Genomic DNA, 17,500 nt, shown 5'->3' on the forward strand with positions numbered 1-17,500 from the left:
AGAATCTAAGTATACCTGATTGATAACAACAAGAAATGATATAAAATGCAATGAGCTGATCAGTACGGTACAGTATAGCTACTTTTGGGGCATCCTGTATATGTAAAATCTCAATTTCATTGCAGATTGAAAAATTCACTGTAGACATTCTTTAAGAGTATTTAAGTACGTCCACAAACTTTTTTTTTTTTGTCATTGATTTATATTGGAAATTCTCTTTTCTTCGAAATGAACTGAAATTATGCAGTTTTGCTGATTTCACCTTTCAAACCCACTTAAATATCCCCTTTTTGGGAAAACAAACTTGTAATATGCAAGTTTAATATGAAACAAATTTAAGTAATATGTAAGCAAATTTAACTGATTGATGAAATCAGTAAAAATCAAAAGCATTTTTAAATAAGTATTATATCAGTATTATAAAATTCCAGTTTATCTTAGGCCTCTTTCACACTACACGCCGTGCCGTAAACTGCGCCCCGCTGTGTGTACAAAAGTCGTGCCGTGAAACATACGGCTTTTGTCGTGAACTTCACGGCAGCTTTTTTTTTCCGGTCGAACTGATTTGTCGTTTTTAAGATAGAGACAATATGGATGATCGAGATAGGTTATTATATCTGTACTGGTTCTACTTACAATCTAAAAGACGAAGGCACAGAGGAAGAAAATAGGTTCATTTCTTAAATATTCAAAGGCTTGAGTGCATTTGTGCTATTATTTACTGATTAAGAAGTGATGAAACTAATTTTTTAAAATTATTTTCGTATGTCGATAGCAACCTATGATTTGTTAGAGAAAAAAAATATACATTTTAATACAAAATACCCAATTAAGACATGCTATTTCACCGACTGAAAGACTTTACTTAGGTCTGAATTATAGTTGCAAGTTCTACGTTTCGAAAATGTTTGATGTTCGTATTTACACATGTGTGTCCAGTTGTAACTTGGTTTGAAAATATACATCCCAGGTAATACAATATCAAATTTAATTTTAAAAAATAGGATCTAAATAACATTCTCCAAAGTATTAATAATACAAGATTAAAGTACAGAATTTTATCAGGCTCACGCCGTCTAGTCTGCAGAGAACCATAAACGACAATAGTAATCAACATGCCGTGTCTTGAAGGGCGCCGTGATGTTTACGGCGGCCGCACACGACGAAACTACGTGGTCGGATAATCTGAAAAGCCTCATATATACTAATGGTAATCAAATAATCATGGCGCCTTGCCGGAATCGGAACGCGGCAAAACGCCGCATAGTCTGAAAGGGGCCTTACAGAGAAGAATTTCCAACAAAAATCAACGAGCTAGAAGACTAATATAGTACGGGTATTCAATATTGTTAAGGTTTTTAAATACTATGGAATCATTGTACCCAATTTGTCCCAATACTATCCTGTATTGTCCCGATTAATCTAATTTTACAAGCTACTTGTGTTGAGTAGTGTCTATGGATATGAATATTGCATGTAATTTTAAAATAAAGCTCATCATGAATCAAATCCTTGCGACATTATTTTTGTTTAAACAACACGGACATATAACAATGTTCACCACTTCCTTCAGTTCAATTATCGATAGTTCATTATGATACAATAAATAGAAACTATTCTTAAGACTCACCCTTTTCAGTTTCTCTTCTGGCAACGCTGACGTTCCCAAGACTGACAACATTTGGAATTGGCGCTTAAGATCTGGATCTTGGAAATTTCTCCAATCATACTGAATAACTTTGTGCCACGCTTCTTTTTTAAACTTCGAATAATCTAGCTGAGCTTTTTGCTGAAAGAAAAAAAAAAAAAAAAGATCGTTCAGATTAGTATATTTATCGGTCAATGGAGCCATACTATATAGGTTTTACTATATCAGTCAATGGAGTCACTATATAGGTTTCATAGTTGTTCAACCACCTGCTTTCTACTCTTAAAATTATTTAGCATGAAAGTTTAATTTTCAGTGATAGAAGATATTGATACATCTTTGAAAATTCGTATGAAGAGAAAGCTCATAGAACAAAAGGAGATTTACATTTATAGTAGCATGAACGCTGTAACTGCATCAGTAATATTAAGTATGTGGCAGAGCCCAATTTTATCTCAACACAAAAAGCACATTTATACCTGCATCACACACATCTTGTCATCGATAAATAATTACAATCACTTAGCCACCAGCAGACAGTCTCATACTAGTTACGAATTCCCTTCTGGGCAGCTCTTCAGTCTACTGTTCTCGTGGGCTACGTCAGTGGTTCTCAACCGATGTGTCGCGACACACTGATGTGTCACGCAGTCCCCTAAGTTGTGTCCCGAAATTTCAGAATTAAAAAATCAAGAAGAATTTAATAATTAGTTAAAATCGAGACAGACTGTAGCAGTCAACACCTCCAGCGGTAGCAATAATGCTCAGTGCTATATAGAGTCATTATAAAAAATAATTGGTTTCAGAATTATAACATTATGCCAGTCTTGGACGTTCGGTAAAGTTTGTCTCAGTCAAAAAAAGGTTGAGAACCACTAGGGTAAGTAACGTGTACTGGGAAGAAAGGCTTCGGAAAAACAAAAATAAGCCTGGTGAAGATGTTGCACACAATATTCGAGCTATTTTCATGAAGACAGTGGAAGTGTTTCATGTCTATTTTTAATCTTCATGAAAACTAAAGTACTATGCATTGTGTATTTTATTGCAAGTGTGCCCTGGAAATTGAATGATAGTTCTTTAAATTCCCTAAATGAAATGGAAAACACGAAACTACTAAAATAAATTTCATTAGTTACAATATATGTTATACTTCAACTAGTGTTTAAAACTACCGACGTAAAGGTCTTGTTTAGAACTAACAGTTAAATTTACGTTAAAGAATAATTGTTCATTGTGTTTGAAGTCAATAGTCACGGATTATTACAGTAACAGCAAATTTATACTTAATAAATGAGAAATAGACAAAGGAATATCCCTGTCTTTTGTTCCTAAATATTGATGTGAAATTCGGGAGCACATAGCGCGCGTCCACGTGTGCGCACGTGCCATAGGAATCCCAACCGATGAGGTTACAGGCCACGACCCACTACCGATATTTATTATACTTGGTTGAGAGCTCTCAACAAACTAAGAAACACGTGGAAAGGGAAAAAAAAAAATCATACAAAATTCTTCATTTCGATGTAACGCAATCTGCGTGGCTTAAGATTTTCTACATGCCTTGTAGCGCCAAGCCGAAGAAAGCTAATTAAGCGTGTGAATGGCGAAGAGAACGGGAGTTATTTAATTCTAACGGTTTTGTCAGCAGTTGTCTTAAATGTGGAGCTTCTTAGCTTCTTTGCATACTCAGGCATTTTGCAAGCGGCATTACCTGTAAAAGGAAATTCAATTCAAGCGTGAATTAAAGCTACTGTGTGTTATGAAAAACTCGTAATGTTTAGTGTGCGGTTTATGTATTATAAGGTTATATACATATACGCTAACATGTATATACCTGACCATCTAAACTTCCATAGTTTCCTCCAAATTATACTTGGAACCAGGGGGGTGCCAAGTCGGGTACAAGTTGCGTCCATGACATTTTCTGCAGGGGGACTATTTTTCATTGATAATGGCACAATCAAACTTGAACTATACCATATTTATGCTTTGAAGAATGGCAAAAAATTACGAAATTAAATCAAATTTATCCAGAAAAGAAGTTTGCTTTGACATTACCTTATCTGGTCTCTTTCTTGGAGGAAGAGAGGGGAGGAATTGCACCCAAACATTTAGGGAAGAGTACTGCTGTCTGGAATATTATAATGCGTTCATAGATGAAGTAATGAAAAGATGGGGGTAAGTTTTGTGTAACACCTTACAGTTTACGGAATAAATTTTACGCTTCAATATGATTAAAAGTGTTCATGTCGGAGCAGCTCAATGCCTTAATATGCGATAATACAGGTCGTATCAGGCGCAGCATTATGGTGCTCTTTTCAACCTTATTTCCATATACCGCCATTAAGTAATATGCCTGAACGTGTAGGAAGTAGTGACTTATGAGATTTATTTAAGGTTGGTGAAGACCCGAAATGAGAGTATGTTCTATCATGAAATTAGAAACTAGTGCCGCAACGACATAAATTTTGGATCTAGTGAAAGCCAGTGTTGGAGGATGGTGAACTAATTGGCATAGCAACACCACTTACGTATGAAATAAAATTATTTAGGAAACGAGTTAAATGTGCCCACTTAAGGTAAATGTGCCTTAAAACCGCAAAGTTGGAATTAAAATTTCAAAAGTATATTTTAAGACTGTTTTATGGTTAATTAGGTCGAACAATTCATATCACTTCATTCAACGCACACTTCTCTATTCGACTGTTCGAGGTGTTTTCTAAAAAGAAAAAGGATATTTACAAGTAATGTACAACCTTGGAATAAAATGTCTTACCCACAATTTTAATCTTTCACAGAATATGACAATTGTAGTATGACGATTTTGTAACTCAAATCCTTTCGAAGTTATGAATTCACTTTACTAGGAGCCCACTAGTAAATTCACTGCTTCCTGCTGTTCACCCCATCCCACCCAATACCTACACTTCGGTACAACTTTTACACGCACCAGTTTTACAACAGAGCTTAGAGTAGAAATAAGATTATAAAATTCACGGAGATTTAATGCAATTTTGGTGTTTTTGATAATTCCAAGATTTCTTTCGAGACTGGCATTACTGATTAGCTTTCACAAGCTCCCCTTTCGCTGTCTGCGTACTTTCTTACAAAGAACATTATCCAGACAGCAAAATATGCCAACGAAACATCCTATGGACGTCCCCGAGTTCCATACCTGTCCGGAATATTGACGTTCACAGTAGAAATTTTAAGGGTAATTGAAATGTTCACTGAATATACATTTGTCTTTAATGGGATATGCCTGTCGCGGGACAGTATTTGGATGTCCCTAGGTGCAAGAGCGCGGGAGAAACCCTGCTTCTTTGGTTTTATCATGGTTGGCTTTTGAGCTTTTTAAAAAATATTTCAACTTAAATGAAGAAATAACCGTACGATTTATCGTCTTTTTCCCCGTTATAACACAACATTTAATTATTGCGGGAAAAATAAGTTTATTAATCAAGGACAGTGGCATATTTAGTATTTTCTTTCAGGGAGAAACATGTACAACACGGGGAAGCAGGGGAGCAATTTCCCACCCGAGTTTGAGAATTAAATATATTTTAATTTATGCATAAATTGAAGTTTTAATGGCAAGAATTGCAGACTGGTGAATCTTGTGAGATACACACAAAAATTTAGCAGTGAATCTAATCTTTCATTCTCTTCATAGAAGAAAAAGGAAGCATCCTTTTAATGCAAATTTCTAGGGCTGCTTATTCCCTCCCCCCCTCTTGATTTTCTTTAAAACATTTAGCCTTTCCTTATTACTAAACGATGTAAATAAAATATTCCTTTGTTATAATAACTAGAGTCCCGTTATGTTGATATCCACACAAGTTGGCGTGGAACACCAGATTCGCTTATCAGCTCCTCTTAGTTTTGGTGTTACTGACGACGGCCAACTTTAGGAGAAACGAAAGAAAGTAACAACTAAGAAAAAGAAACAGAAGAGTAGCATGGACGAAACAAACGTTCTGAACATGGAATGACATTTGACAAATACAGTATTATTTCTGATCAAAGAGCATTAAAAAAAATGGAAAGTCAATGAAATTCTTAGAAATATATTGAAGGATTATTGTTGTAGAATGCGAAAAACAAATTTATTTCGGGAGTGGGGCTTGAGCCCGATAGCTCTCTAAATACGCCATTGGTTATTAGAGATTTTTACGACAAATGTTTTATTGAAAATTTAACAATGTTAGTACTAACTGTTCTGAAAATGTAATAGTAAAACTTACTGGAACGAAATCCTGATTTAGAATTTACGCATAAATTAAAACTTCAGCTTTATTGGAGCTAAAGATATACTACGTAGGTTACACAGAACAAATGTATAAATACAGGGCCGGATTTAGGGGTTGCACCGGAGCACGTGCACCCCCCCCCTTCCGTTCTGAATATACACTATCTAAAGTGAGAAACTGGCAGTCAAAATAGCAATACTTTCCTAAAATGTTATGTCCGTTTCCGTTTCGGCTTAAAAGAAAGCGGAGTTTTGCAAAAAACAATAGTTTAAGTCAATTTCTCATACACACCACAGATGCCTAAAGGCATTTTAAAAATTTAAATTTGATTCAAATTTACTGATAGTTATTGGCGTACCCCCTCAGAAAATCCTAGATCCGGCCCTGTATGAATACATTTGAGGTCGTTAAAATTCGAGTAGATCCACGTTTGTTATTTTAAATACGTATATATATTAGCAAAATATACAAAAAGAGAAAGATTCCGTAAACAATGAACTTTTGCTACAGTTAAACATCATACCCAAAATTGCCTTTAATAACTAATTTTTGTAACCTGAATTCATATTGTGTTCTAATAGAATATCTGAAGCTTCTAAAGAGTTTCCCGGTGTCAGCGAAACTCGATACCAAAACAAATAGCTGTTTCTTGTTGGTTTATGATACTTTTTTTCTTATCTATGAGTGAATTTAGGAATCTTGTCCAACCAGACATGACCAGTTGTATAACTTTCAGGAACTTAAGGTGGTTCGGCAACCAACATGGAACTCCTGTTACTATAGGTTGCATAACACTGCTGTGCACCAGTTGAATGCCTGTTCGAAAACAAAGTTAGCCCTGGATTGAACGTAGGAATCACAAATAGTGAATAAATAAATAAATAAATTATATATAACTGTAGAACTCATTACATGGAGACAATTTTTTTTTTGGGGGGGGGAAGAGGGACAAAGTCTGCTTTGTTGCATCACTATGTTCGAGAGTAATCTTATTACCCCGCAAAAAGCTTAAAAGTGTCGAAGTGTTTCATGCAGACACTTCTAGGTGGACCTTGTTCCTTCCCCGGAGTTGGACAACCGCTCTCCGGAGCTACAATAAATAGTTATTAAATGTCATTTGTGAAAACCACGTCCTTCAGCAAATGATGTTTCAAGTACAACCTCTCCCCCTACATTTTGATTTTTCTCCCCGGACAAAATTTTGGTGGAAGAAAGACATGTTCTACAAGAATACCACACAATGTTTGTTTCAGAGAAATAAGCGGATACCCTGGATTTCCACAAGATGTCTACAAGCGTACGTCAACTGGCAAAATTGAGATGAACCGTACATATTCAGAGATTGAGAAGTTCCTTGGACGTAACTGTCACGTGGGCAAGAACAGGAGGATGAACGCCAGTCCTTATTCCCAAAGAACCTACATTTTAAAAATAATTTTAATTTATAAGTAAAGTAAAACAAGTGCTGCACATTTTCATTACAATGAAGTAAATACAGCACTCAGAAATTAAGAGACCCGACAACGCCACTGCTGATAAGTAGGATTATATTGCTTCTCAATTAAGTATTTTGCTTTCTAATCTCATCGTAAATTTATTTTAAACTTAATGTCGACGTAACAACAACCTGTGCATAGTGAGAAGACGGAAATATCTTTAGCGCCAGAAGAACAGGTTTAGCAAGAGTTTACTGGGTTGGTTAGCGAATCAACAGGTGAATTCTGACAGGTAGAAGGATTAGCATGCAACACGGTGCATTACCACACCTTAAATACCAAACATACTACGTTATGTCATCATTGGATTTCCACCAGATTGCGTCTTCCACGTGATTTTCTTGAACAAACTTATGTAGTTTTGTAGGTTTATATTTGTATTATCTTTTAGAAGTTACATTAAAAGCACGTAGGGACAGATTCAAAGTCAGAGTATGAGGAAGATAAAGGGCCAGGTTGCCATTTTCTGTCCTTGTAAATATGAAATTTAGAATTTAATGTCCCACGGTTGTGCCCTTTAGACTATAGCAGGGGCGCCATGAGTTTGAGAAACCTGCTTTTAATAACTTTTATGCTAATACAGTAATTAAAAAAAAAAAAAAACACTTATGGAGGACAATTCTTCCACCCTGGGAAAAACTAAAATGATGCTACTGAGCTAAAGACAGTATTTTACATATTTAATATGGAAATTTAAGTTGTCACCGGTAAATATTTGAAGTCTGAATTTTCCACTGAGAAAATTTCTTTTCGTAGGGGATACCGAAAAACACGGTTGATAATTCTTAATTTTGTATTTTATTGCAGTGTTTAAGTCATGCTTATAGAGTTGCTCAATTGTTGAAAACTATCAACAACAAAAATCTTACTTGCAATTAGAATTCCTTCAGAATTTTTCGGGAGTGGGGGCAAAATCAAAATATGAGGGACCGCTCTGAAACTATTTTGATATATTAGCAATAGCAATTATTCTTAGCTGGAGGAAGGTGTGGCCAAATCTAGGAAGTTTTACGACCCCTTCCCTCCCCCTTCCCCGGTCCCAAAGTACGCTTCGAAGAAACAATTCACAATGGATGAGATATGACCTTTTTCAGTAGAGTTTAGTGGCTTAAGAAATTATCAGGTGAGTTGGTATTCGAACGATTCAAGCTCACTCATAATATTTGAACTTTCGTACAAGAATAAAAATCAAGACGGGGTGGAGATAATCCTATTAGAGTGAAAAAAAATTACTCAAAACTCTGAGGAGTATTTTTAATAGTTGCTTCTAGTTTTCCACTCATTCTAAAACTTACTTATTACATTGGTGCGAATGAAATATCGACTTTGATGTCTATTGGGAAATCACTTCAGCAACAACAGACTAAGTACCCGGCTATTTGAGGCGATCGCAAGCGTATTTATTGCTCATGCCTACTCTTGGAATACGCTGACCATGTATTTAAATGTAGATGGCTAATCATAAACGCGAAAGCAATAAAATCGCTGAGAAAACGTCAGCTCGAGCGTATTTGGTGCGGGTCGGAACAATAGACCGCCTGCTGTTTAAAAGATTTCAAAAGGAAGGGGAAAAAAGGAAAGACGTGTTGCCAGGCAAAGGGATTGTAGCAAGAAACAGCTGCTTGGAAGATGGTTTGTGCAGAGTATTGGAACTCTGCTATTACACACCTGGACCTGGCAAAAAGACCTGGAAACCCTGACTGGTTCACAGTATGATTTACACATCTGGTGAAAGTAAAATTACTGAATAGCCACTTTGGCCGCGTTCGCTATAGGGGGTAACGTTTTCTCAAATAGCCTAACACTGTCACGTATACCCTTAACGAGTTTTCGTTACCATTTGGCTACACATTTTTTGATATTGCCCATTGCGTTTGAAGAGTATTATTTTCAGGTATTGTTCGTTGTGGTTATTCGTGTACATACTTTCCGCGATGGCAGAGCAGCTATGCCCCTGGTGAATATTACGCGGGAAGTAGTGCCGGAAGCAGACAGAAAAGGTAGTGAACCGTTAAGGGTTAACGTGACCAACTCCGTACGTACACATTCAGCTAATAAACTGGAGTATCTAGTTGAAATACCAGACTTCCATCCCGCAATATTCTGCTCTTAAAAATTTACTTTGACCAGAGATGGAGTGAGTCAGTCAAGATTTGTGAGTATCGTGGGTTAACAGTACGTGACCCACTGGGACCCACAACCCACTCTGCTCAGTACATTGCAGATAGCATCTTCTAAATATAGGTTACTTTGTCTACGTTTGACTTCCAAGGCCTCCATTTTCTTCTTTTCCGTTTGTTTCGATTTACTTACCTGAGATGAGTATATCTAACTGAAAAAAACTTCAGGCGCTTTTGGATATTGATATTTGTACATGTAATAATAGCATTAAGCTAATAGGACTGACTATTTGGCTTTCGACACAGTCGAATTTTACTTTTTTTTTTCTTTACGTTGATCTACTTTACCATGATTTGAGACTAAAATTTCATCCAATTTTCCACTGAAAAGTATCCCATTCATCAAGGAAATAATTATGTAAGATAACTGAAATTCATGACAAACACTACCATTTTAAATCATGAAGGTCGGATCCACCGGTATTGTAACAGAGCGGTTGCGATTAGTGATGATTTCACAGCCTTGTTTTACGTATTACAAGTGCAAACTTGATTCAGTGAAGAGGAGAGCGTGGTCATGGGTCAGAGCTGATAACTATAGGTTTTGTTGGGTGGTGGGTCAGAGCTGATAACTACAGGTTTTGTTGGGTGGTGGGTCAGAGTGGGTCACGATGGATGGTGAGTGAGTCATGGGTAGTTTTCATTGGTCCATGCCATCTGATTTTGACCATGCTTGAAGTTGTTTTATCAATTCCTTTGATTTCCGCACGATTGACAACTGGAAGGATTACTTTCTGCCTACTCCATTTAGACCAATTCGAGAGGAGTGGCCCTTTTGATAGTTATCTACAACCGGAGGGGCATAGCATCCCACACAAGTGTCTTCATCAAGGGAGTGATATCGGGAGACCAGCACTAACAGAAAATTTTACTAAATTTACGAGACAGAAGTCAAATCTATAAATCTATTTACTTCATATTATTAACAAGAATAAAAATTGCTTGCAAGTATGAAGATGGAAAGTAGAAGAAATTAAATTCAAGAATAATGTACTATATCCTTTACATTCTACCTTGAACTTGGTCTTGAATGTGTGTACCTTAAGTGCTGTATTCATTATGACACCAAGAAATAAATATTTGACATTACGAAGTTCATGAAGTGAACCTTTATATTTACGAGCAAAAATCACAATAAGAATTTCACACAATTTACATTTTGTATATCACACTATGTAAATTTTGTAATTAAAAAAGTAAAAGAAAAGAAAAAGCCTACTCTTATGTCGAATCAGCAGCATAAAACAACTTGCCATTCATAAGTAACTTCAACTTGAAAAGTTACTATTTTTTCTGGGGGGGGGGGAGGTGTGATAGAAAAGTCTAGTTGTTTTTCAACTGATTTAGTTACAAGAACTCAAGCTCGAATATTGCGTCTTGCGATAAGCAATCCATTCAAGAGACTTTCCAGATGTAAAAATTTACATCTTTTTCCTGTTATCTTCACAGTCAATCTGCAGTGATGTACTGTGTAGTTCACATTGGATTGGTCTGTGTTGTTAAGAACATACGACGAACCTAAATGTAGGTACGTAAGATTTTCGAATGGCACTTCTTCATATGAATTTTCACTGAACTCAAAACAGAAAACTTGTGCTATGAAAAATTCCGTGACCAAATTGGATCATTAGGAATCAATACAGGGGTAATCCAAATGAAATCGACCAATGATGGTTGCTGACAAAATTTAGTTTTTTTTTTATTTTTTTTTTTTTTAATTTAAGTTTGTACAGTCCGCAGCAAAAAACTTGCAATATGAGCATGTAAGTTTATTGTGGAACTACGCCTAACAACCCAGGGAATCAACATAACCTCTAACTGGCACGAATCACGTCAGGAGAAACCTCGGCGTCCTCCTCTGCACACTTATTTTGGAGCAAAAGACTTCATAGTTTCACAAACTTACATGCTCATGGTCCAAGTTTTTTTTTTTTTTTGCTGCGGACTGTACCACATTTAGGGAGTGGAAAACTGGCATTCATTTATTTTTTAGCCGCGCAGGTTTTGTCGTAGCGGCCATTTTGTATAGGTGCCTAAGCACATTTTGAACTTTTTAGTGCATTCAGTTAAACGCTGTAACTTTTTAGGTTTTAAAGATAATGAGTTCAAACCAAAACCATATGAAAGATAATGGAATGGACAATATTCTATGTTTTGTGCACATTGAGACGCGCAAGAACGTCGAGGAAAGCAGCTCTGAACATTGAGGTTGGAAACCTAGAAATTGCAATTTTGGAATGTACACTCAGGCCCAAAATTATTGTCGCATGTCTATAAATATGTTGTTGTAGGAAAATAATTTGATAACTATTTTACGAGGTATTTCTTATAATGTTAGTGTGTGTATATTCGGCAAAGACATGTATGTGGCAGAGTTCATGTCAAAAGAGCAGTAAATAAGAACAATAAAACTAAAATAAAACTTGCTTGTCCATTTAGCAACAGTTCGTTTTACTCATTCTAATTTTCGTATTTATAATTCTTCTATGAAATTTACCACAAATATACATTTCCCGATTATACATATAGTAACAGTATTAAAAGTACCCAGCAAAATCATTATCAAACTATTCTTACAAGAAGCCAGTTATAGATATGCAACAATGATTTTGGACATGAGTGTACATACCTACAATAAGATAGGTTATGCTACGCGTATGATTGGTCTAGACCTTGTTCAAGGTGGTATACGCAAGTTGGTTCGGGAGTTTAAACACCCTTGAGCAAGATATTACGTAGACATATATATATATATATATATATATATATATATATATATATATATATATATAATGTTTGTCCTAAAGGATGAAATTAAGTTCTTGAACCCCCGCCTTGATAAAATTCTGCGTAATCACTGCCTCCAGCAGTCTCTCACAGTCTCTCGTAGAAGCAGTAAGGAAAGTGATTTTCCAAAAATATGTTAACTCTTTTTGATTGGTTGGTTTGAAGTTTAGCTTTCCATTCAGCGGCAAAGCTATATAAGACTTGGACATACAACTTAACATGGAAAATGAAATCTTTAAGTTTTACGTCCCACGGTTATGCCGGTTAGGCTAAAGGAGACGGTGATTATGAGAGATGAGTGAAATGGTGGAATGAAGAAGGTGGGAGGAAACGGGAGAACCCCGAGAAAACCCACGAGCACGGTGTTTGTCCACCACAAAGTTCACTTGGCGGGGGCTGGGATCGAACCCGGGACCCCAAGCACCAGAGGTGAACGCTCTACCACAGAGCCACCGCGCCCCCAACTTAACATGGAATTCGAAGCATATGAGCTCCCGCCAGAAAGCGAAACTAATTCACCCACACCAAATCAACGCCTGTGATTCGAAGCAAGGACTGTCTAAAGACACTGATTGCAACACGCACAAGCTTCACGTCACACTGATTTATTAACTACACAACAATTGTATCGTTAACTAATTATTCTATATAACCACTTATGCATTTGCGGCATAAAGTTTATACTTTTTTTTAGTGATACAATTTGCATGAACAACAGCATAATTTATTCATTGTGAAGTACAATCAAGCAGTAGCGGTTCGTGGCCTGTAGAAGCACCGGTTGCAATGTTCCAATAAGGATGTGTAGATACGCGTAAGTGTTCTCCCTCAGCATTATTGAGTCTTATCCCAAAAAAATATTCAGGAAATATGAAGAGCAAAGTCCTTTTTAAGCTCTATTTGTATATTTATTGATTAAAGTGTATTCTCTAATATTGGTTTAATATAAGCTATTTCCTTCTTTTTTCAAACAACCACTATCAATGTACGTTTATACACTATTTATATACAAAACTTCTTCACTCATATCATTGAACAAGAGATAAATCGAATATATAACAACTTGTGCTGTAAGCCATGAATGATACCGTTAATCCGAAAAGAAAAAAAAAAAAACAAGAAAATTGCATATATTCATGCACGCAGTTAAAATTGTTTAATTAAATAAACTATGTATGATTTGAAAATGGAAGATCTTTCTTCGTTCTTTCGAGCTTCAAATTTTTCTATGACTTCATTGAAATCTGAAATGATGCTCGCCAAGTTTTTCTGAATAGAAAGCATCGCTACCGCAAATATTTTCTGCTTATTTTCTTTAGGGTACAGAAACACCTCTCTCCTCTGACATGTATTTTGTTAGCATTTCTTTGTATGACTATAAGGGACAAAGAGTCCATTTTCAGTAACCACGTATTTTTGTCTGCTGTTCTACTATAAAGAAGCATGAAATCTAAGATTTTTTTTCCTTCGAAAATGAAAATAAAAATATATTAGTTTAACATTCCAGCAATTAGGCTAAAGAAGACAGTATTGAAAGTGAATGATTTGAGATTAATTTTTTTATGCTCTCCGCCGGAAATTGAACACGATCATGTACACGAAAGACACAGAGCTGGGAATTAGACCAGTGGTAAAACATTTTCTGCTTCGAGACTCGATCCCTTTCCCCCCCCCCCCCCCCCGAATAGGATTTTTATTTTAAAAATAAAACCTACAATAAGAATTTTCACCTTTGTATTATAAATGTAAAATAAAACCTATTGACTTCCAACGACCGCCGTCCCCCAAACATTCAGGCTGGATCCGCCCCTGCTACCACCAGACGCGTATTTGTTCTTTGCGAGTTTCTGTTTTGCAAATAACTTCTTTCTTCCAAGCGTCTATATCTCACCCACTCTATCAATTGAGTCAAGCGCTGCCAACCGGAGGAATTCATAACTATTACAGAAGCTAACTAGACCAGTGGCAGAAAAAGGTGCAACTGCAAGGGAGCAATACGGGAAGATAGCAGCGACGCAGGAATAAATCCACTTCCTCATGTTAAGTGATAGGAGCTCGCTGCCATATGCTCAATGTTACTGCTTCCAGTGGCAACGCTCACTGCAACTGGAAATTTAAATCACTCTCTTTCAGTGTTTTTATTGATTTTTTTTTTTTTTTTTTAGAAATTCATCAATACTGTTTTGGGCTCAAGAGGAAAGGTTTATTTTTTACTGATACACTATTTTAGTACCTAAAAATATCTTAGTGTTAAAAAAAAATATATCCGGTTGCACAACCATGCAACATATAGTACCAGCCGCCGCTGCAATCAAGTACTCCAAATTTTACTTTACCCGGTGAGAATTTGAATCAAGGGGGAGAGGAGAGCTATAGCCTCATATACCTTCCCCTTGGGGGTTCGCATCTCTCAATATCAATGCGGGGGCAGTCAGGGGGCCGTTCCTTGTTTTTCTGAGACGAGTAATAGATATGCTCGCTTTTTAGACTACCCACATTGTTATTTAGGTTAGCAGGTTAGTATAAGGCTCAGGATGCAAGATAATCCGTCCGGAACAAAACGCTAAAATTAAAACTAGTAAATTATTTTCTAATTGAAAAATGTATTTTCAATTTTATATCCTAAAATACGCTTATTTTAATTTGAGGAATCTTTAGAGTGGGGAAACGAGGATGAGAGGAAAAAGATTCAAACAAATTTTCACGTAGTGTACATTAACAAACGAAACTTTAACGTGGTGTACACTGACATTGCTTGGTCTATTCAGTGATTTAAAAAACTCATAGAAGAGCTACTTACAAACAGTATTCACATGCTGAAAACCCTTTATATTAAACTTTTTTTAATTAAAAAAAGTTATTCCGTTATAAACGCTATAATCTTAGTAATAAAAACATAACCCTCCTTTGAGATTCTTTACGTTAAGCTTAACTACTGAAATTAAATTTGCAAAAATGACCATAAACAAAACGTTCTATTCTTTCTTGAGTCTTCTTGTAGAATTCAACCCTTACTTTTCACACGTTTAATTGCAAGTATGTTATACGGTACTCACAATGACGATTAGTGGCGACCTCTGACGTAAGTTTACTGCTATGAGGTCATGAGAATAAAGTCAAAACTTCATGATATATTAGCGTTGTTGTATATCGACAGCACAGAAGGAATAATATTAACGGTCACGCAATGTTGGGAATTATGGGAAGATTTAAAGAAATAATCTCAAACAAGAGAAAAGAAACGGCTAAACACATTGGTAGATGGTTTCAGATTTTATTTGCTTCGTAAGACAGGCAGCGATTCAGGGGGATACACAGACTATTATTCCTTTTACTTTCGAGCGATAACACGACAGAAGAAACCAAGGTTATCGTAAAAAGAATAATAATTCGGAAGTTCAACGGATTTGTAGTTTTTATGGTTCCTACAAAAGTGATTTCGTTCGTGAACTGGTATGTGTGCGCGTACGATCGCCTAGACACCATATTTTCTATTATACAATATATATATATATATATATATATATATATAACTTTCTACCCCTAAATTTAAGAGTAGTTTATTGAAGGGTGAAATTATTATACATGGAACAACGATAACTAAGCTGGAGGAGTGTTTCGAGTAATAAAGGTTCGAGCTATCAACGTGGCCAAAATAAAAACTCAAGATTACGCATTTCTCATTAAAAGTAACTGTATAACCTCTATAATTCGAAGTTGTATTCGTTCAACCTCTATAATTCGAAGTTGTATTCGTTCAACCTCTATAATTCGAAGTTGTATTCGTTCAACCTCTATAATTCGAAGTTGTATTCGTTCAACCTCTATAATTCGAAGTTGTATTCGTTCAACCTCTATAATTCGAAGTTGTATTCGTTCAACCTCTATAATTCGAAGTTGTATTCGTTCAACCTCTATAATTCGAAGTTGTATTCGTTCAACCTCTATAATTCGAAGTTGTATTCGTTCAACCTCTATAATTCGAAGTTGTATTCGTTCAACCTCTATAATTCGAAGTTGTATTCGTTCAACCTCTATAATTCGAAGTTGTATTCGTTCAACCTCTATAATTCGAAGTTGTATTCGTTCAACCTCTATAATTCGAAGTTGTATTCGTTCAACCTCTATAATTCGAAGTTGTATTCGTTCAACCTCTATAATTCGAAGTTGTATTCGTTCAACCTCTATAATTCGAAGTTGTATTCGTTCAACCTCTATAATTCGAAGTCGTGAAAGTTCCAAGGAAGAGTTATTAACCTAGAAACAGGTGAAGGGAGGATTTCATATCTTAGACGTGAGTAAAACAATTACAGTACACATTAGGAACAATGACAGAACTAAGAACAATGAGAAATACGTAAAAGCATAGTTATATCTTAGAGTTACCGAAACCACAAACAGACTTATAAAAGCTGAACTTTTACTTGTAGAGTTCGCACTTACGATAATTCGAGTTAAAGTATTTAAATATGATTATGGAACCCTTAAAATTCGACTCATCGAGGTTTTAATTTTTAAACATTCGACTTGCAGATTATTTCAACATTGAGTGTTATGGAAACTTCAAGGGAATCGGGTCAAAATTCAAGTTATCGATATCCAACTGTATATATTTCTCTCGAAACCTGCTTTAACGATTTTGCTTATATTTCATATAGAAAATATTTCATTAACAACCTTACACCGTGGTATGTCTTTCTCGGAGAAAAAAAAAACTGAGGGGTATTTTATTCTTGGTGTTGAATTCTTTTTGGATTATTTCTCACAAAAACCTCATGTGATATTAATATTTGCTAAAAGAAAATGTTTTCATTAACAACTAACAATATGGCATAACTTACTTTTCCTTGAAAAAAAAAAAAAAAACCTAAGGGTACTTGCATCCTGGGAGTGAGAGTTTTCTTCGGGCAAAGTTATCCGAGAACTTACAATTTTGTTCGTATTTCACAAAATTTCATTAGTAACTACAGCATAACATTTATTTTGATGTATTAGAGGAAAAGTACAAAGTAAGACTTGACAATAATAAATAATAATAATAATAATAAATTACAAAAGGAAGAAAAGGGGAAACATTTTGGTGGGGTAAATAGAAAAAAAATAGGACTAAAAAGGGCGGCTTGAGTAAGGTTGAGAGCT

The 17,500-nt window shown here is 35.7% G+C and overlaps 1 protein-coding gene across 1 annotated transcript in view; it reads right to left on the reverse strand.

Annotated features, from left to right (window-relative positions):
* Window positions 1-17,500, reverse strand: part of LOC145678783 (angiotensin-converting enzyme-like) — a 138,924-nt gene that overhangs the window by 57,192 nt on the left and 64,232 nt on the right. The window contains exon 2 of the mRNA XM_081749286.1: window positions 1,631-1,789. Coding sequence (XP_081605412.1) covers window positions 1,631-1,789 — 159 coding nt within the window. The remainder of the gene's footprint in view (window positions 1-1,630; window positions 1,790-17,500) is intronic.

Source organism: Thermobia domestica, chromosome 2 (assembly GCF_964235325.1).
Source record: "Thermobia domestica chromosome 2, izTheDome1.hap1.1, whole genome shotgun sequence".
NCBI lineage: Eukaryota > Metazoa > Arthropoda > Insecta > Zygentoma > Lepismatidae > Thermobia > Thermobia domestica.